The sequence below is a fragment of the Schistocerca serialis genome, chromosome 1, assembly GCF_023864345.2.
Source record: "Schistocerca serialis cubense isolate TAMUIC-IGC-003099 chromosome 1, iqSchSeri2.2, whole genome shotgun sequence".
NCBI classification, from domain to species: domain Eukaryota; kingdom Metazoa; phylum Arthropoda; class Insecta; order Orthoptera; family Acrididae; genus Schistocerca; species Schistocerca serialis.
In genome coordinates this window covers 609076045-609098997 of record NC_064638.1, presented here as the reverse complement: position 1 = coordinate 609098997, position 22953 = coordinate 609076045, and the positions used below count along the sequence as shown (strand labels likewise).

The 22953-nt window shown below is 38.7% G+C and overlaps 1 protein-coding gene across 1 annotated transcript in view; it reads left to right on the top strand.

Annotated features, from left to right (window-relative positions):
• The window catches only part of LOC126477717 (cullin-4A), a 109947-nt gene extending 91456 nt beyond the window's left edge, over nt 1-18491 (top strand). The window contains exons 13-14 of the mRNA XM_050103640.1: nt 15513-15665; nt 18022-18491. Of these exons, the coding sequence (XP_049959597.1) occupies nt 15513-15665; nt 18022-18117 (249 nt within the window). The 3' untranslated portion in view covers nt 18118-18491. The remainder of the gene's footprint in view (nt 1-15512; nt 15666-18021) is intronic.
• Nucleotides 18492-22953: the final 4462 nt, after the last annotated feature.

The window sequence follows — 22953 nt, the reverse complement described above, 5'->3', positions numbered from 1 at the left end:
AGTATAGTTGTAATAGGACAATATTCTGCAAAGAAACGTGAATCTCTCTAGATGGGAGAACAGTTAATCAGATTGATCACATTGCCATTGAATAACAAAACAAAAACTGGTTACTAAATGTAGTCAGCATCAGAAAGAGGTGTGGAATGTAGCTCTGATTTTCTAGTCACCATATATTCGAGTGTTCAGTGGGAACTGAAGGTGGTTCAGAAGTTACGAATTTAACTGTGATAAGTTATTGTACAAGAAGATATAAGGCACATTTGGAATAAATTAGGCAAATCATTTTGATACCTAAATGAGCTACAGTACAAATTATGAAAAACTAAAAATATCTGGAAAGTTGCTATTCACCAAATAGCGGAGATTCTGAGTCACAGATAGGTACAATAAAAAGACTGTCACAGATGTAGCTTTTGGCCAGAAAGGCCTTTGTCAAAATTATACGACAGACGCACACATACACACTACACAAACACAACACATACACACGATTGCAGTCTCGGGCAACTGAGGCCACACTGCAAGCAGCATTGTGCACTGGTGCTGCTACTCCCAATGTGGCCTCAGTTGCCCGAGACTGCAGTCATGTGTATGAGTTGCGTTTGTGTAGTGTGTGTGTCTATCATCTAATTTTGACGAATGCCTTACTGGCCGAAAGCTATATTTGTAACAGTCTTTTTGTTGTGCCTGTCTGCGATTCAGCATCTCTGCTGTATGGCAAGTAGCAACTTCCTTTTCATAATATTACACTCCATCCTGGATTTTCCATTGTTTGATTTAAAAAATATCTGGACTCTTACGAAGATATATTACAAAAATTACATTAAAACAAGTAAACCTAAATCGAATGTGGTTCAGTAAAGTAAGGTAAAGATAAAAAAGGAAACACAGAAGGTGTAAGGCAAAAGAACAGCTACTTTGAGAAGAGAAAAATGAGGTTTGTTAAAGCTCTAGTTGAAGAAGGACAAGAGGACTTTCATGAGCCTGTGCATCTCCTTCCCACTCTTACCAATATGACAGCTAAAGAATGTCTATAGAGGACGAAAAATTATCTGAACATCTAAAGGCTACGGATAGACCTCTTGCCTAAAATACCCACAGACTAATACCAAGATATTCCAGAGTTTCTCTCTGTGTCAGATACAGAAGTGAAGATTAAACCAAAAAGGGAACCTTGCGGGCTTTTCTGCCCCTTTCCGTTCCCTACATTCGTACATGATTTGGAGGTCAGTGCCCATATGTGAATTTCCTAAAATAGTACAATGTATTTCTAAAAAAAGGAACATACATGAATATTTTGGAATACTTTCTAAGCAGAGAAAATTTTGACCTCATTGACGTAATTGCCAGTAGCTTACTGAATGCATAACGTACGGGTCTGGTAATCGTGAAGTCAGTCAGGTTCTTGTTATTAACAACTTCTTTGTTACTGTTATTTAAATTATATATCAATTATAAAATGGAAATGTTAATCAATAGATATTAAATTGTAATTTTTAATAAAACATCTTTTATTTTTAATTACTGATTGTATGAAAATTAATTAAAATTTTGTACAGTAATAATACTGTTCAGTATCTACAAATAAAACCTTATTTCACTTTCTGTTCAATGCTCCTCATTCTTATACAAAATTTGAATTAATTGTGAACACACACATTTTTCATGCAATTAATAATTAAAAATAAAAAGATATTATCTTTATTAAAGAACTGTGATTAAATATTTCCACTTGTTAATATATATGAAATTTAAATAGAGTAAAAAAAGTTGCTACTAGTGAGATTTGAACCAGTTACTTTACAATTTTTTTTCTTTTTTTTCCTGAATTTTTGTGAGGGTTCTTTTTTGAAAATTAATATCTGAGCACTGCGCTTTAAATGCTATGAGTATAAAGAAAATAGCAGATTGTCAATCTGTAAGTCCCCTTGTAAGTAATTACGTTGTTCCAGGCTTCCAAGTTTTTGCACACTCATTAGCTTATACTGATGATATTTTAGTGATATTGTACACTGATCTATCAACAGCAGCAGCAAGACTGAGTTAAAAGTTGATACTTTAAAATCACAGTACATGGTGATAGAGTGAGAACTTAGAAACTATGCCTCACTCCTTAAATAATCTTTTGCACTGCTGTCGATAACCAAGGAAGATGTGTGTTTTTATTCTGTAAAATTGTATTGCGCAAAAGTTCGTGTAACAGTTTTTAGCTTGTAAATATGCGTGTAACAAATCTTATCGTTCATCAGATAGTGCCAGCAAATTAATCTGCTAACAGATGGGAAGAAATTTATGAGGAATGCAATGGCAAAAAATACATGACGATAAATATAAATGGGCCAATAATTTCAAATATGAGGAACCATACTGTCAGAAACAGATCAAGCGAAACAGAGATTAAAATTAGAATCCTGCTTGATAATAGATGCATGTGTTTTCTTGGCTAACTACTGAACTCTTCTGGAGTGTGTCAACAGGGCTCAAGTTGAGATTCTAGAAGACTTACATACTCTCTGTTGTTCTGTATCAATGACACACTTGAGAAACATAAGAACTAAAACAGCTCTTTACTTTTGAGAGGTGGATCCTCAAGAAAACCTATGGTCTTATTAGCGACAGTGAATCTGAAGGGTGGACAGTTTTCCACCATGAAGCAGCCCAACATAGCAGAGATGGTTAAAGCAGTACCATAGAGCTTGGTTGACCAAATGGCTAGAATGAAAAAAACTAGTGGTCAAAGTTTTCTCTGGATGTGGACCAGATGTCGTAAGACGTATATGAAGATTTAGGAAGAGAGGATAGTGAAAAAGGCCTTTCAACTGCTGAATTCTGTGACAACTGGAAGAGGATTGCAGGAAATTAACTGGGTGGAGAACCTTAATCATTGACTCGTGTGGCCCCATGAGTCTGACCACTTAAGAATAAGAAAGAAGAAGAAGAAGGATACAATCAGTGTATAATTTTATTAATTAATTAATTTATTTATTTATTTTGCTGGAACCACAGTCATGGTAAATTTTTTTAATGGTACTGCTGCCATTTGATTAATAACTAGTATTTTATTGTTATATGATCAAGATTTCACCCTTAGGCCATTTTCAAGTATAAAAGCTTATTAATATGTCAAAAGACGTCAGACTGGTATGAAATAAGTCCTTGTTGAAAAAGCATATTTGGTCATACAGGCCAGATCTGTCATTAGTAAAGTGGGAATATCTCTAAAACACCTAAATATATTGCAGATTCTCATTGCTGCTCTCTGTAGCTCAAATGTGATTTGAGAACACTAAACAAGTATTATTGGTTAGCAGTTTCATGTAACAGATGTGCTATGGGGTCCAGAAAGGAAAGTCTTCAATATATTTATGCATTTTAGTGATGATCTCACTTCTAATAATGGCAAATCTGGCCCATATGACCAGATATGCTGTTTTGACAAGGACTTGTACCTCATACCAGTCTGATGTTTTATGACATACAAATAAGTTTTTATACTTGAAAATCATATAAGAATAAAATAAAAATTATTACAGTCAAATGGCAGCAGCATCATTAAAAAAATAATTAGCATATGTCATAGTAGCACTAAAAGTTCAGGAACTAGTTAAATGTGTACAGGCGTTCAATAATAGTCAAATAATATGAAAAAGGACGTAGTAAGGTAATCAGAGAGACAGTGGAAAAATGAAGTCCAAATGGAATTAAAATAAGGACATACATTTCATTACAGACTAAAGAGGAAAATCAGGTATAGGCTTAATTATAGAGACCTCCCCCACCCCCCACCCCCAAACCTATATATAGTCTCGACTCATCTCTCTCTTTCATTTTCACAGTTTTCTCTTTGTTTTGCTTCTGCTGCTTCTACCTCTATCCATCCCTCTTTTTTCATGTCACTCTCTCTCACTGACCATCAGTATCTCCTCTCTCTTTGTCTCCCACTGCCATTTTCTCATTTTCTTGGGCCAGCTCTCTTCCTCTCCTATCACTGTCTCACTGCTACTCTCTTTCAGCACAACATGAAGATTTAGACAACTAGTTCCTCACTTTTTTTGATCAGTGTTTTTAGAGGAACACATTTGCCTGTTTGGTGCTCCAACAGGAGCATATTTTGGCTGGTTCCCTTCTTTTCCAAGTTACAGCAGTGTGTGCTGCTTGTATGTAACGAATTTTATTCATCAGTAAAGTTTTGACAGTTAATTTATTTACTTCAGTTTTTTGGGGTTTTGAAGGAACTGCCCAAGATCAGTTGATTCTTTTATAAACCACTTGAGGTTTGCTGTAGACCACGTCTAGTGCAAAATATCCATCCGATTTGCTCAACATGCCTGTGATGGAGGAAGTTTGTAATAGTTAAATGTTGACCCTGTACTGTACGGTACCTACAGTAAGCCCGTTCTTCTGATAGGTACATAAGTGATCGCCAGGTCAAAAACTGTCCAAAACACTTGACCCTTTATCTCTGTGATCAGTAGAACCCGTGATACAAGCCCTGAAAAAATGGTAATTTTTAGTGGTACCATGCGCTGTCATGCACAGACTGATATTGAGATTTGGTGATTTAGTGGGCCAGTGAAAGTGCAATAGGATGAAGGTAGGAGTGTGCACAGCATACTCATGATGAGGATGTAAGAGAAAGTTCAACACTTTGTGACAAAGAATGTTAAAATAAACTTCCAACTTCATGTTTATGGTAACCTGAATGATTGGGACACAGTACAGGTATGATACATGTCCCACAAAACATCACAGAACTATCATTGGCCTGCAGTATAACGTCCATGCACAGCAGATTAAATGTCTTATTGAGCCATTGGTGCAGTCATTGCCTTGCATCATTTGTAAAGAGGAAAAATTGTGGCTCATCGGGCCAAACTATACATCTCCAGACTGCTAGTGTCCATTTTTTATGTTGTTTGGCCTGTTGATGATGTGCAGTTTTATTAACCACTGTGAGTAATGGCCATTTGTAAGATGCCAGTCTCCAAATGTCCATTGCAGGCAGTTCCATTCACACTGTTCTCTCAGAATCTGCTTGAGGTGGACCAGCTTTCCATCGACAGAACCAATTGCTGTTGGGTCTGAAGCTGTAATAGAAAAGGTGTGAAACTTTGCCATCCCCAGTCACTTAGGATCTTTTAACGACTTTGTTACATGGCTTGTGAGTGAATGGTACACAAACAAATTGGGCAGCTTCATTCATGATCTGATCATGGGCACATCCAAATACACCACCACCTTTCTGCCATTCTGTTTTGACTCTATGTTGACCCACTATACTGCACTAATTCTATCCACCCAACTGACTCACACATAACTCATCAGTCCTGTGACTAAGGTAAGTGAGAGTGTCATACGATTGCCTCCACTTCTACACAATCTACACCACTACAAAGTCACCAGTGTGCTGTTTCAGCCTAGCACTTTTTTTTTACATTAGTGGAATTGCTGAGACATGATACTTATCTGTAACACTTTATTCTGGAACGAAATAGAAACTACTTTTGTCTAGGAGGAAATGGACTAAAATTTATATTTTATCAGACAGCAATGTAATTGCACAGGAAATGATGATCGTAAGCCTTTTTCAAACTCCAAGTGATCGTAGACTTGTAACATGGATAGTAAAAGTGGGTAATAACCTTAAAACAAAGTCTTATTATACAGGAAGTAAGTGAGAAATCTAGATTATGAGCACTTATTATAGAATCGGGATATACATGGGATGAAATTAAACAAAATCCTCAGTGTTTTAGAAAATGAAGATGATGTGGCCATATGGAAAAAGGGCAATTATTTAAGAAAGATTACTAGGCAAACACCAGTAATTGCAGGTGTGAAAAGAGAAAAGTAAATAAACATACGAAACAGACTGAGACAACTGTTAAAGAATAGGGAAAAATTTCAAGAAAATGATAAATGTTAAATGAATTAAATAGACGGAATTGAAATAACTGAATCGATTGTAGTCAAATCATCGAAATATACAGTGACATGAAGCAGCATCAGTGCTAACCATTCAGATATGCTGAACCTGCAGTGTAAAGTATATGAAAACTGAAAATCTGTGCCAGACTGGGACTCAAACCCAACAATCTACTTTCTGCAAGCAGTAGATTTAACCATTGCACTATCAGTGCCTTCCTCCAAGCCTGATGCTAACTTTCTTTATTACTGATATTTCTACTTATGATTTCTGAACCCAACTACCAGAGGTTCTCCTACAAAGTATGTGACAATAGTACCACTGGGGTACAGAATAGATGGAGGACAGTATCCTACCGTGCCACAGGTGGTGTATATAAAATGAATTATATACACCAAAACGAAATACATGGATCACTGGAGATGAAATCAGTTGTGTTGCAATGACATGAAACTATATCTTTTCAAATTAATTGTGTTTTATTATCTGTTGGAAACCAAAAAAACTTCATTGGTATGTTGCCAATCCATTTGTTTGGTGCACATCCCACCTAACTCCATTTCATATTCATTATCTTCATAATTATATCTTCCGCTCCAGTCTGTTAGATGTTCTTTTGTTCACTTCATACCTACATCATATCGCATTCGGGAGGACGACGGTTCAATCCCGCGTCCGGCCATCCTGATTTAGGTTTTCCGTGATTTCCCTAAATCACTCCAGGCAAATGCCGGGATGGTTCCTCTGAAAGGGCGCGGCTGACTTCCTTCCCAATCCTTCCCTAATCCGATGAGACCGATGACCACGCTGTCTGGTCTCCTTCCCCAAACCAACCAACCAACCAACCTACATCATATTTAGCAATATTATTGTTATATTCCACCCTGGGTTTTCCATTGCTATAACATCTTTAGCTGTTTCTAAAAGTTGTGTTGTTGTGGTCTTTAGACTGAAGACTGGTTTGATGCAGCTGTCCATACTACTCTATCATGTGCAAGCCTCTTCATCCCTGAGTAACTACTGCAACTTCTTACTGAATTAGTCTTTTGGTCTCCCTCTGTGATTGTTATCCCCCACACTTCCCTCCAGCACTAAACTGGTAATCCCTTGACGTCACGGAATGTGTCCTACCAGCCGATCCCTTCTTCTAGTCAGGTTGTACCACAGGTTGCCTTTCTGCCGTATTCTGTACAATATCCCCCTCATTAGTTACGTGATCAGCCCATCTAATCTTCAGCATTCTAGTGTAGCACCACATTTCAGAAGCTTCTATTTTACTCTTCTCTAAACTAGTTATCATCCAAGTTCCACTTTCATGCATGTCTACACTCCATACAAATACTGTCAGAAATGACACTTAAACCTATACTCGATGTTAACAAATTTCTCTTCTTTAGAAATGCTTTTCTTGCCATTGCCAGTCTACATTTTATATACTCTTTTGTTCGGCCATCATCAGTTATTTTGCAGACCAAATAGCAAAACTCATCTGCTACTTTAAGTATCTCATTTCTTATCTCATTCTTTTGGTATCACCATGATTTGATTCAACTACTTTCCATTATCCTCTTTTGCTTTTGTGATGCTCATCTTATATCCTCCTTCCAAGACATTGCCCATTTCATTCAATTGCCCTTCCACGTACTTTGCTGTCCCCAACATAATTACAATGTCAGTAAACCTCAGTCTTTATTTCTTCTCCCTGATCTTTAATTACTACTGCAAATTTTTCCTTGGTTCCCTTTACTGCTTGTTCAATGTACTGATTGTATAAAATCAGGGATAGTCTTCAACCTGCTCTCATTCACTTCTCAACCACTGCCTCTCTTTTCACACCCCCTTGTCTCTTATATATGCCATCTGGTTTCTGTACAAGTTGTAAATAGCCTTCTGCTCCCTTTATTTTACCCCTGCTACCTTCAGAATTTCAAAGAAAGTATTCCAGTCAACATTGTCAAAGGCTTTCGCTGGATCTAAAAATGCTATAAACGTAGGTTTGCCTTTCCTTAAGCTATCTTCTGTATGAGAAGTCGGAGAGTCAGTATTGCCTTGCATGTTCCTGCATTTCTCCGGAATCCAAACTGATCTTCCCCAAGGTCGGCTTCTAACAGTTTTTCCATTCTTCTGTGAAGAATTCATGATAGTATTTTGCAACCATGATTCATTAAACTGGCAGTTCAGTAAATTTCACGCTTGTCAGCAACTACTTTCTTTGGAATAGGAATCTTCTTGAAGTCTGAAGGAATTTCGCCTGTCTCATACATGTTATTTAGCAAATAGAAGAGTATTGTCATGGCTGATTCTCCAAAGGCTATCAATACAGTAGTTCCAATGAAATGTTGTATACTCTTAGGACCTTGTTTTGACTTAGGTCTTTCAATGCTTTGTCAAATTCTTCATGCAGTATCATATGTCCCATCTTACCTTCATCTGTGTCCTCTTTCATTGCTATAATATTGCCTTCAAGTAAATTTCCCCTGTATAGATCCTCTATATACTCCTTCCACCTTTCAGCTTTCCCTTCTTTGCATAGTACTGGTTCTCCATCTGAGCTCTTGATATTCATACAGGTGGTTCTCTTATCTCCAGAAGCCTCTTAAACACGCCTGTAGGCAGTATCTTTCTTTCCCCTAGTGATATGTGCTTCGAAATCCCTACATTTGTCCACTAGCCATTCCTGATTAGCCGTTTTGCTCTTCCTGTCACTCTCATTTTTTAAATGTTTATATTCTTTCACCTGCTTCATTCACCGCAGTTTTATATTTTCTCCTTTCATCAATTAAATTCAGTATCTCTGTGTTACCCAAAGATTTCTAATAGTCCTCATCTTTTTATCTACTTGATCCTCTGCTGCCTTCACTATTTCATCTCTCAAAGCTACCCATTCTTCTTCTACCATATTCCTTTCCCCTGTTCTTGTCAATCATTCTGTAATGCTGCTCCTGAAACACTCTACAACTCTCTGTTCTTTCAGTTTATTCGGGTCCCATCTCCTTAAATTCCTACCATTTTGCAAATTCTTCCGTTTTAATCTACAGCTCATAACCAGTAAACTGGTCAGAGTCCACATCTGCCCCTGGAAATGTCTTACAGTTTAAAATCTGGTTCCAAAATCTCTTTCTTACCATTATATAATCAGTCTGAAACCTGCTAGTGTTTCCAGGTCTCTGCCACATGTACAACCTTCGTTCGTTACTCTTAAAGCAAGTGTTAGTGATGATTAAATTATGCTCTGTTCAAAATCCTACCAGACGGCTTCATCTTTCATTCCTTTCCCCCAGTCCATATTCACCTACTATTTTTCCTTCTGTCCCTTTTCCTACTGTTACTGTGGCGAGTGTGGGCTTTATGTCTGTCTTGGTTACAGTAATACATTCAGTATGCTGTTCATAGTAGATTCTTCACATTCCTATTTTCTTATTCATTATTAAACATACTCCTGCATTACCCCCGTATGATTTTGTATTTATTACCCTTTATTCAGCTGACCTGAGGTCCTGTTCCTCCTACCATTGAACCTCATTAACTCCCACTGTATCTAACTTTAACCTATCCATCTCCATTTTTAAATTTTCTAATCTACCTGCTTGATTAAGAGCTCTGACATTCCATGCTCTGATCCATAGAATGCTACTTTTGTTTCTCATAACAACAACAACAAAAACAACAACAACATCCTCCTGGGTAGTCTCTGCTCGGGGAACTATTTTACCTCAGGAATATTTTACCCAAGAGGATGCCATCGTCATTTGACCGTACAGTAGTGTGCATGCCCTCAGGAAAAAATTATGGCTGTAGTTCCTCCCTTGCTTTCAGCTTGTGGTTGCACCTACGGTACATATCGAAGAGGCATGCAAGCCTCCCCGCCGACTGCAAGGCCCATGGTTTGTGGGAGGCATTATATAAGTACCTCTCTTAATTGCTACCTTTTTTATACATAAAATTCATTTTCTAAGATGCTAAGCTTTTTTTCTTAATTTAATCTGGTATATCCTCCTCTTTGTTTACAGTAATAAGCCAAAAATTGTGACCACTATCTACCACTAGAATGAGTACCACTTGGTGACATTGCAAACATGTGACATGGAAAAGGAAAGTATGTAAGTTGAGCAGAGACAAATAGGAAATCATTCCAGTGATATTATGGGTTGCAAATGGGAAAATCCGCTGACATACGAGAGACTTGGACAGAGGACAAATTTTTATAGGTCAGTCCCAGTAATGATATTTCTCGGAAACAGCAAAGCTAGTCGGTTGTTCCTGAGCTAATGTTGTGAGCACCTATGGAATGTGGTTGAAATCAAACAGTGGAAAATCCAGGATGGAATGTAACAATATTGTGAAAAGGAAAGTTGCTACTCACCATATAGCGGAGATGCTGAGCCGCAGATAGACACAACAAAAAGACTGTCACAAATATAGATTTCAGCCCATAAGGCCTTCGTTATAATTAGACGGCAAACACACGCATACACACTCACGTAAATGCAACTCACACTCACGACAGCCGTCTTAGGCAACTGAGGCAACACTGCGAGCACAGTACCAGCGCATGATGGGAATGGTGACTAGGTGGGGGTAAGGAGAATGCAGGGGTGGGCAGGGGGAGGGATAGTAGGGTAGGTGTGGCAGACAGTGTCATGCTGTTGGGGAGGGTGGAAGGATGAGGTGGAAAGATGGCAGGGCAGCTGTTTGCAGTCTGGAGCAGAGAGGTGAGGAGGGGGGGGGGGGGGGGGGGAATAGCAGAATAGGAGAGAAGTAAAAAGACTGTGTGCAATGGAGGATGAGGGCTGTGTAGTGCTGGAATGGGAACAGGGAAGGGGCTGGATGGGAGAGGACAATGACTAACGAAGGTTAAGGCTAGGAGGGTTACAGGAAAGTAGGATATATTGCAGGGAAAGTTCCCACCTGTGCAATTCAGAAAAGCTGGTGTTGGTGGGAAGGATCAATATGGCACAGGCTGTGAAGCAGCAGCTCAGACTGTGGTTGGAAGATGATGAAGCCACAAATAGACAGCAAGGTGTTGGACATCCATGAGTCATCACAAGATGTGGACGTCAGAGGTTTGTCCACTCTGTAAAGCAAGATAGGCAGCAATCAGGGCGCATCTGACAACAAAGTACATTGCTGGTGTTGGCAAAAGTGTTGCGGAGCATATTGGTCAGCACACGTTATTGAATGTGGGGCTCCTCAGCTGACAACCCATACATGTTTTTATGTTCATCTGATGACATCGTCAGTTATGATTGCAGTGGGCACAGGATCATCAAATTTAGTTGTGTATCAGTGAAAAGACATCTTCTGGTCAAGTAAACAACATTTATTGTTATGTTAGTTTGATGGTTGCTCCTAGATATGCCACCATACAAGCAAATGGTAGCTCAAAACATACACTATGTGGAAGATCAGCATATTGTACATTGGTGTCCTGAGCACTTATTTTCATACCTATGTTTTTATAATACTGTTGACTGTCTGATTTTATAGTTACATAAATAAACGCTCTGTTGAAGTGATGAGCTTGCACTTCTTACTTTCTCAACTCGAAGGTGCCACAGGTTCAGGCCAGTGCGAGCAGTATTATAATAAGTGTGACTTTCACCTGGACCTCCACTTGAGCTGTGGATAGTAACTGAAGGCACCACAACATCTGTGGACTATGTGAACATTACTGCAGAATACCTGCCTCCCTTCAAACTGATGACTTCCATAAAGGCAAATGGCATATTCCTGTAGGATAAATGTCCTTGTCACAAGACGAAAGACTTCCTACATTTGTTTGAGGAACTTGATAGTGAACTGGTGCTGATGTCTTAGCCACCAGATTTGCTTAATCCAGTGTAGTGCATCTGGCATGCTGTTGAGTGCCAGCTCCATTGCTGCAAACTACTGGCCTGTAATTTACAGAAATTGTATGACATGTTGTAGAGATAGTAGTGCCACATATCTCCAGAAACCTACCACTAACTAATCAGATACATGTCACATAGAATCGTTGCTGTATTGTGTTTCAGAGGTGGGGCAACATGTTATTAAGCTGGTGGTTGTTTTTTGCTCACCAGCATGTACAAATTCTCATAATGTACAATTTGTACTTCTTGTCTAGTGAGATCATTTCCGTGTCCATTCTCTCTTTGGTTTCTTCTGGGTAATGTTTATAGAATATATTGTCCTTCTTGGCGAAAACTACTGACTTAAGATTGCTGTCATTTCTAGTGTAAAATCTGGTTCCTCACTACATAATAATTTGTAGTTTTTGTGTTACTTCAGTATTAAAATCTACCATATTATTTTGTGTTGGAACTTGCTGTCATTTATCAGCCTCTTTAACTCTGTGTATTGGTTATAATGATATTGAGAGAAAAGGAACTACTCAGGAAAAAAATAGTAAGATTGCTCTTGACACAGAGTCATGGAAGACAGTAGAATGTGCAAGTAAAATATTTGCTGATATTTTCATTAGTTATTTTTCTCAGATCTTGTCCTGTTGTCTCTTTCTGACAATGAAATCTGGGTGACTTTTATGTTTGTACCCCGAACAGCATCACTTCCTTCAACCTTACTTTCATCTCTTTCCCTCACTAAAAAAATTGTGACAACAGTAACATGGTTGAGTTATTTGTACATTCTACAGAAAAAAAAGGTATCATCACCAGTTTGTTTCAGTATATATTCTAAGATTGGCACTATTCACAAATAATTCTAATATCCACTCAAATATTCTGAAATTGTTCACTGGAATTTTTTGACAGGGTAGCCATCTTAGTGCCATTACTAGTGATTTAATGATAAAGGTTTGAATAAAGGTGGTGATGGAAGTTGGAGGGTGCCTAGCTGAAACTTGCTTCCAAATTTTTGGTGAAGGCTTCTTGAGAGCAATAGGCATTTATTGAGATAAGGAAAAAGAGAGCTAAGACTTACATTGATTTCCCTGCCTTGGCCCTGAAAAGTCATATTTCCTCCTCCAGGCCAAAAGCCTGCAGTGGTGAGGCCAGTATTACGCTATCAAATTTCTTTGTCCAATATCTTTGTCAAAGAAATTTGATGGTGTAACAGGGAACTTTGTCAAATGACATCAAATATTTTATCAAATCTAGGGCCTCGCTGTAGATTTGTTCAAAGAAGTCGCTTGTCTTCTGTTCATTGCAATGTGACATACACTCCTGGAAATTGAAATAAGAACACCGTGAATTCATTGTCCCAGAAAGGGGAAACTTTATTGACACATTCCTGGGGTCAGATACATCACATGATCACACTGACAGAACCACGGGCACATAGACACAGGCAACAGAGCATGCACAATGTCGGCACTAGTACAGTGTATATCCACCTTTCGCAGCAATGCAGGCTGCTATTCTCCCATGGAGACGATCGTAGAGATGCTGTATGTAGTCCTGTGGAACGGCTTGCCATGCCATTTCCACCTGGCGCCTCAGTTGGACCAGCGTTCGTGCTGGACGTGCAGACCGCGTGAGACGACGCTTCATCCAGTCCCAAACATGCTCAATGGGGGACACATCCGGAGATCTTGCTGGCCAGGGTAGTTGACTTACACCTTCTAGAGCACGTTGGGTGGCACCGGATACATGCGGACGTGCATTGTCCTGTTGGAACAGCAAGTTCCCTTGTCGGTCTAGGAATGGTAGATCGATGGGTTCGATGACGGTTTGGATGTACCGTGCACTATTCAGTGTCCTCTCGACGATCACCAGTGGTGTACGGCCAGTGTAGGAGATCGCTCCCCACACCATGATGCCGGGTGTTGGCTCTGTGTGCCTCGGTCGTATGCAGTCCTGATTGTGGCGCTCACCTGCACTGCACCAAACACGCATACGACCATCATTGGCACCAAGGCAGAAGCGACTCTCATCGCTGAAGACGACACGTCTCCATTCGTCCCTCCATTCACGCCTGTCGCGACACCACTGGAGGCGGGCTGCACGATGTTGGGGCGTGAGCGGAAGACGGCCTAACGGTGTGCGGGACTGTAGCCCAGCTTCATGGAGACGGTTGCGAATGGTCCTCGCCGATACCCCAGGAGCAACAGTGTCCCTAATTTGCTGAGAAGTGGCGGTGCGGTCCCCTACTGCACTGCGTAGGATCCTACGGTCTTGGCGTGCATCCGTGCGTCGCTGCGGTCCGGTCCCAGGTCGACGGGCACGTGCACCTTCCGCCGACCACTGGCGACAACATCGATGTACTGTGGAGACCTCACGCCCCACGTGTTGAGCAATTCAGCGGTACGTCCACCCGGCCTCCCACATGCCCACTATACGCCCTCGCTCAAAGTCCGTCAACTGCACATACGGTTCACGTCCACGCTGTCGCGGCATGCTACCAGTGTTAAAGACTGCGATGGAGCTCCGTATGCCACGGCAAACTGGCCGACACTGACGGCGGTGGTGCACAAATGCTGCGCAGCTAGCGCCATTCGACGGCCAATACCGCGGTTCCTGGTGTGTCCGCTGTGCCGTGCGTGTGATCATTGCTTGTACAGCCCTCTCGCAGTGTCCGGAGCAAGTATGGTGGGTCTGACACACCGGTGTCAATGTGTTCTTTTTTCCATTTCCAGGAGTGTATTACCACGTGGAGCGCTAGCATCGCTGCAGCGTTCTGACATCTGTCGTGTTTTTAGAAACATTGCTGGTAAATACAATTGGTGTGCACCTCAACTACAAAATTAATAGTGATGTACGAAACTGATGAGGCGCACTACAACGTGAGGCATCCTGAATACAAAATTAATGATTGGAGATCTGACCTGACCTGACCTAGCCTACCTTAACCTAACTCTCTCCTGTAGCAAGGAATCGGAGTGTTACAGTGAGCCTGTCTTCTGCAGATATAGCAGTTCTTAAATGAGTATTGTGCTTTGTGATATGAGGATACACTTCACTGAGCACATCCAGAAATGTGTGCTCATCCATTCTTAAGTAATTGATGTACGACTTGACATCCTCCACTATAAGCTCACGTAACAAGTTTTGTTGAATGATTTTATCATGTTGTAAAACCCACGGCTTAACCCAGGTGTTTCCTTTTTTCCCCCAGCTTCTCTTCCGCATGTGCACACAGTGCAATTGTGATACATGCAACTGCTGTGGTCAATGACAAGTAGTTGTTGTTGTTGTTGTTGTTGTTGTTGTTGTTGTTGTTGTCAGCTATCTTGAACTTTGACGAAAAATATGATCACAATGTAATACCCCTTTTTAGCGCTACATCAAAGATCTTTGTCAAATATATTTAACGAATATTTGATTACATCTTTGATAAAATCTTTGACAAAGAAATTTTAGTGTAATAGCGGCCTGACCTGTGTGTTGCCACCAACTAGCTGTCCTCAAAAAGACTTTCTTCACATCTCTGTAATTGATTTTACTTGTAATTCCTGTAATAAAATAGAATGTGGGTAATTTGCATGAGAAAGATAAAACTGTGATGATGGAAACTGGCATTTCTGTTTTAGTACTAATGTTAGAATTTGCTGTAAAGAAATGGTGAATAATATAATAAATGTAGCTTGTGTGTAATATTTACTGTTTGGTAAGAAGGAACTGATCTTCAATGTTACCTTTTGCAGACTGAAGAACAGAAGGCCACAGAAGAACGTGTTTTCCAGGACAGACAATATCAGATTGATGCTGCTATTGTTAGGATAATGAAGATGCGAAAAACACTCAGCCATAATTTGCTCATCAGTGAGTTGTACAATCAGCTAAAGTTCCCAGTGAAGGTAAATGCTGCCAAATAAATTACATATGTATTTTCTAAATTTTAGTTGACTGTTTACACATCAGTTTTGTAATTGCTCCCAGCTTAAAAAACTAGAAGTCTAATTATGCTGGGATCATTGTAAGTATAAAAAAATTGCTGCAGGCTCGCAATGTTTATTTATCTAAATTATCTAGAACATAATGTGTTTTGGGAAATAATTGCAATTTTAAAGTGTGTTTTTACTGAGTAACCATTTCACAAATGTGCCACTGCTACATTGTTCAGATAACTTTAGAAAAATTGATCACCTTGTTATACTTTGCCCAATCTCATAAAGAGTGGTTTCTTCAAACTGTGAGCATAACTATGATTTTCAATTGTACTAATATTCTTGTTCATGAGAAAATTTATTTTAATGAGTTGCTGTCCTCTCTCTTCGTAACAGTAGATGCTGGTTGTAGAATGGCTGTTCCACGTGCCCTGCTGTGTATCCCTCCTTATGTAACCTCCTTGCCTACAACTTGGACATGATGAAAAGACACAGAATTTACAAAGGTTTATTTATATTTGATCCATCCTCTTTCAGAAAACATCACACAAAAATATGAAGTTTTTAAGTAATTGGGCTTGATGTTCTTTTTGCGGGATTGGGTTCTTTTTGAACTTTTAATAAGGTAATGCGTTTAAGTTAGCCACTCAAGTATCGACGCATTTCTTCTAAATATGAAACGTTGTTGACACTAGGTCTTCTGTCTGACCACTATAGGAAAACGATGCACAGGTATCCCAGTTTGTAATGAAAATATGGCACACAAATGACACGTAAACTACGCAGTATTGTTCCAAATGCTATATTTTCCTATGACCAGATTATTTAGGGTGAAGAAGAGACAGTTACCAAACACTATCATTATTACTGAAAGTATGCGACAAGCCAAGATATGAAAGATATATCAAACATAAATATGTCTTGAATGTTTCACCAGAATATGGGCAGGCTTTTAGAATAAAGAGGAGGATACTTAACTTCCACATGTAGAGAGTAGAAAGCATTGGGAATTTGTGTGGATAAGCTCCATTTATTAAAATATTCTCTGGATATTACAAAATCTAAAAGGAAGTGCCTCAGTTACAGACTTAGTTCAAACAACTGCACAAATTACACAGAGATCCTAATACTTTGCACACATTGTTCAGGCATTAAGTATTAGAGTATTTTGTGCTATTCAGTGTTTTAAGGTCTTTTTAATTTAAGAACAACACATAAATTAAATGGGCCTTATGTGAATTAACAAAATTAGTACACACAAATAGCAAATTAAGGAAATTTAGATCAAGCAGGAATTCGCTTTCCTTCCATATAGTGAATTAATAATCTCTGGAAACTCAGAAAATAGAAAAGTTTTTTAATAGGACAAAAGCAGACAGTGGGAATGTTTTGCATGGTTAATGAAAGGACATTTTACACAAATATTTATCATAACCTCTACAAGCCATTTTACATTGTTTGGTTCCTTTGGAAACCATTATAATTTCTTTAATTCCCTGTTCAGTTATGAATGGTGTGTGGAAATACAGTTGGTAACTCTGTATGATCTCAAATTTCTCTCTCTCTCTCTCTCTCTCTCTCTCTCTCTCTCTCTTTTCATGGTTCATGTCGTAAGTTTTATGCGGGATGAAATAGGTAGTCCTATTGTTTTTGGAACGTATGTGCTTAGAATGAAACTTCTCTTGTAGCATTTCTCTCCGGATTTTGATGAGAATCTCTGCGATTCTCTCACACTTGCTAAACAAATCTGTAACAAAACATGCAGCTTGTAATTGAATGTTGTGTGTTAATCCACCTGCTAAGGGCCTCAGACTATGAGCAATGCTCAAGAATTGCTCAAGTGCAGATTTTATTAGCTACTTCTTTCTTGGATGACCACTTGTGAATATTTACACTCAAGGATTTTTATAGCAACCAACAGAAACCTGTTTAGTGATACCTGATAAAGAATATGAACATAATTTTCATTCTGTCAGATATGTACTTGTAGGAAAATATGTACTTTTAGGACATCTTTGGGGGGTAACACATGCTGGAACAAGGTTCTTTTATCAGCTATTACTCAGGAACTGCAAGATTGTTAATGTCTTGTTCAGAAACAGCTTCAAATCATTTTTTTGTTGAAATGTTTTTGTACAAAGTAAATTGATTTATAGACGTATTATCTTTAGAAATGCCTTGTAATCAGAGTAATTGAAAAACAATACTTCTTGTCAAGAGGCCATTATCAATACACATTCATGGATCTGTTTAATTAAATTTTTCTTTCTTTCCTGTAAGTATACCGTGGTAAACAAAGATCTCACATCTTGTTGTTTCTTTTCAGCCTGCTGATCTGAAGAAACGTATTGAATCTTTAATTGACAGAGACTACATGGAGCGTGATAAGGACAATCCTAATCAGTACAATTATGTTGCATAAAATACAAAAGACTGTTTGAAACAGTAACTTGCAAGTGGATTCTCAAAAACCTGAAAACTAACTCTTAGAATGCAGTTTGTGTAAAATAAATTATGATTGCAATGGAAGTAATTCAGGTTTACAAAACTGTACATTTGCAGGAAACACGAATGTGGTTGTGTGTGTAAAAATGTGAAGATTTAAATGTATTTACTTTTTATTTTAGAAGGCCACACTTGTGGCGTGCGTGTGTGTGTGTGTGTGTGTGTGTGTGTGTGTGTGTGTGTGTGTGTGTGTGTGTGTGTGTGTGTAGACACACATGTGAGACTTTAAATGAAGTGAAGTCATAATGCATAAGATTTGAATAAAAACCACTGAAGAAGCTGTTTTTAAAACTTTGTTATTATTTATACAATAACACTGTATCACGGTATTCTATAATATGAGAGTTACCTTTTGTTAATTGATTGTACATTGAACTGAAACTCGTCCATACTATGTAGAGGAAGGAAAGAATGTTTCACAGATGAGTAATTCTGTGTGCTGATGGAGTATATATTTGTAGATAATGTAAAATTCCCATACACTGACACATATTTTACATTCAAATGACTGTAGCTGATAGATACCTAGGAATGTAATAATATAATTTTCACCTTTCCAAAACAAAATAAAGTCTTGTAAAATATATAACTGTAAGTGAGATTTTGTCACATACATACATGGTCCATCTTGATCTCAGACACAAAGATAATTTGCAAAAACATTAGAGAAATATTAATCTTTATAATATATTACACAAAAAAGATACAGATATGGGTGTGCACAATTTTATCTATTTTCTCTGCTATATTTCTAACACTCCCATTGAAATTAGAAGAAGAAAAAGAACTTCAAAATTTTTTTTTCTCAGATGGAAGACTTATTGAAACTGAATTATAATTTAGTGTGCAATAATTCAGCACATGTAAACATTTATTAACATTTTGCTATCACAAATCAGGATGGTCAGATAATTAACATAACTCCTGATCAATGAACTGGAGTCAAGCCATCAATTAACGGAAGGAAAAAAGGTAAACAGCTTTGGCCATATTGGGTATTTGCGAAAGTTCTATTGTATACATTTACGTACACACACGTTCTTGACATAACATCTTGCAGACCACTTACAACGTTACAGTCTTGTTCCTGCAAATTTTCTGTCATCTGCTTGCTTTCAGTTAGGTTGCCACCTTGGGTCTTTACATGATGGGAGCCAGCAAAGTTCTTCATTGGTTCATGCAAGAGAACCACATACAAACATGCAGTCATTTGACCATAGGACAGACTCCTCTATGGACGACATTGAAATTAAGCATACCTGGAATAAAGAAGCAACTTAAAGATATGAACACAAATAAATAACCAGGTCCGTATGGAATCCCAGTTTGATTTTACAAAGACTTCTCTATAGTATCGGCACCGTACCTAGCTTGCATTTATCATAAATCTCTCACCCAGCACAAAGCCTCATGCAACTGGAAAAAAGTGCATGTAAAAGAATGGACCCGCAAAATTAAAGACCAATATCCCGAACTCATGTTTGCTGCAGAATCCTTGAACACATTCTTAGTTTGAGTACAATAAACTTTCTTGAGGCTAAGAAGCTTATATGCACGAATCAACGTGGTTTTAGAAAGCATCGCTATTTCGAAACTTGGCTTGCCCTTTTCTCACATTATATACTGAGAACTATAGATGTTGGGCAAAAGGCAGATTCCATATGTCTATATTTCTGGAAAGCATTTGTCATGGTACTCCCATTGCAGGCTGTTAATGAAGGTATGAGCATATGGAATAAGTTCAGGCAGATATGTGAGTGGTTCGAAGACTTCTTAAATAATGGAACCCAGTATGTTGTCCTCAATAGTGAGTGTTCATCAGAGACAAGGGTAACATCAGGAGTGCCTCAGGGAACTGTGATAGTACCACTGTTCTCTATATACATAAATGATTTGGCAGGCAGGATGGGCGGCAGTCTGTAGTTGTTTGTTGATGATGCTGTGGTGTACTGTAAGTTGTCAAAGTTGAGTGACTGTAGGAAGATTCAAGATGACTTGGACAAAATTTCCATTTGGTGTGATGAATGGCAGCTAGCCGTAAATGTGGAAAAATGTAAGTCAATGTGGATGATTAAATGTTTGAATACAATATTACTTGTTTCCAGCTTGACACAGTCAAGTCATTTAAATATCTGAGCATATTGTCGCTAAGCGATAACAGGTGGAACATCATGTGAAAACTGTGGTAGGGAAGACAAATGGTTGACTTTGGGGGAATTTTAGGAAAGAGTGGTTCACCCGTAAAGGAGACCGCACGAAGGCCGCTGGTGTGACTTATTCTGAAGTACTCCTCGAGTATTTGGGATCCATACCAGGTCAGATTGAAGCAAGACATCAAAGCAGTTCAGAGGATGGCTAATAGATTTGTTATTGGTAGGTTCGAACAAAACATAAGTGTTACAGAGGTGCTTGGGGAACTCAAATGGGAATGCCTGGGGGGAAGGTGGCATTCTTTTTGGGAAGCGCTATTGTGAAAATTTAGAGAACCGGCATTTGAAACTGACTGCCAAATGGCTCTGTTGCCGCCAACATATGTCATGCGTAAGGACCACAAAGGTAAGATATGAGAAATTAGGGCTCATATGGAAGCATTCTGGCAGTTGTTTTTTCCTCGCTCTATTTACGAGTGGAACAGGAAAGGAAGTGACAAGTAGCGATACAGGGAACCCACCGCTATGTACTTTAAGGTGGCTTGCAGAGTATCCATCTAGATGTAGATGTAGATCTACCATCAGTTCACTTGGCTAAATGTTGTGCCCAACTACAATTGATTTTCATTATAGTGAAAGTAAAGAGAGTTTACAAAACTAAGCTTTGGATGCAAAATAAAAGTTTACAATCTGTATGTACTGCCAGTTTTTATATATGATATGTGATTTGGACTTTTACTGTCGGAACTGTTTAAAAACTGAGGAATGCTGAATGAGCAGTTGAGGGAGAAGTTTGGAATTACTAAAAGAGACAGGAAAACAAACATATGCATCAGGGAATGGACTGTAATGGCAGATGTAACGATTATGACAGATTAAAATGAAGGCGGCATAGATGGGCCAAGGTCTGTGATTGATTCCAAGAGATAAGAAAAGATTTGGGTGCATATAAATGTAGAATATAAAGAAGTCTGTCAGAGACTGAAATGTCAGTGCATACAAACTGGCTGATGATTATATTTTTCATAACTAAGTTCTTACAGTGTATTACTATTCAATAAGGTATACAACTTCGACTTCTTTTTACATCCCAGAGATTCCTGTCCATGGGGTCCTATATAATATAACTAATGTACTGTAGACTTGGTTCCAGACTTTTGAGAGCTGGATGGATTTTGCTGTGATAAAGTCTAAGTGCATTATATTGACTGATGTTCTGTATTCCCAACGGTAACTTGTTCAGATGAGCTGCACTTGTAAAGTTTCCACCACCTCTCACGATATTTTGACCATGAGTAGCAGTCCAAATTCAATTTGGTTGGGAGTGAAATAGTTACAGATGGACAAGGGAAGGTTAAGTGCTGTGGTCATATGTCTTGTACCAACCCTATGTCCGTGTTTCAGTTTTAACACAGCCTGATTACAATTTAATTTCATGGTTGGTTGGATGCACATGGTTTGTAGTTTTTGATGATGACACTTGTAGTTGTGATCACTCTTTATTAAGACAACAGCTAAAAACTAATAATGCTGCAGGTAGCACTTGCACTAGTCGCTACTTTGCATTACTATTTCACTTGTGTTCGTGCAATTCCAGAAATCTCATGCTGAAAATTACTAATATTTATACGACGCTTTGTAGGTCAGTTACTGTTTCTCATCACTTGCATGTCCGCCCCCTGTAGCTGAGTGGTCAGCGCGACAGACTGTCAATCCTAAGCGCCCGGGTTCGATTCCCGGCTGGGTCGGAGATTTTCTCCGCTCAGGGACTGGGTGTTGTGTTGTCCTAATCATCATCATCATCATCATCATCATCATCATCGTCGTCGTCGTCATTATCATCATTATTTCATCCCCATAGACACGCAAGTCGCCGAAGTGGCGTCAAATCGAAAGACTTGCACCAGGTGAGCGATCTACCCAACACCATTAATTAATATATCACTTGCATGCCATTGCAATCTTGAACACTTGAGTAATTTAAATCCAATGCAGCTTCTCTGATGACTTCTTATTACTGTCTTTCCCTTGAATTCCTTAATTAGTAGTCTGCACGTTGCACTTACAGATCTCCAGTTTTTCTCTCACATCAACATTTATCTCACTTGTAATATTCACAGTATTCAAGACTACTTTGTCTCACTTAAGGTTCTGCCTATCTCCTTCATAATGGGAATTACTAGCTCTCGCACCCATCCTTAACTCTCTATTGCCTTGAAAAATTCGTGCCTACACAAATAGTAAAATACATTTTGTGCACTATACATGTCCGCCTCTCAAAGAACTTGGTCTCTAGTAGATATAGTACCTTCACCAATTTCAGGGCATGCTAATATTCATTGATTCTCTGTAACTGGTCAGTCAATTAACTTAGAAAAGAGTTCATTCAGTTTTGTACAAGGTGAGATATATCATCAATAACAATACAACAAGGGGGAAAGGAAATACATAATTGGCAGTCAAATGAAAACAAGACAGGTGGAAAATGTTAGTAAACCGCTGATTATTTCAAAACTAATCACCAAAACTGTTAATGCATTTATCCCACTGCGAGACAAGACAATCAGTGCCTTCATGGAAAAATTTTGTGTTTCCTGCAGAAC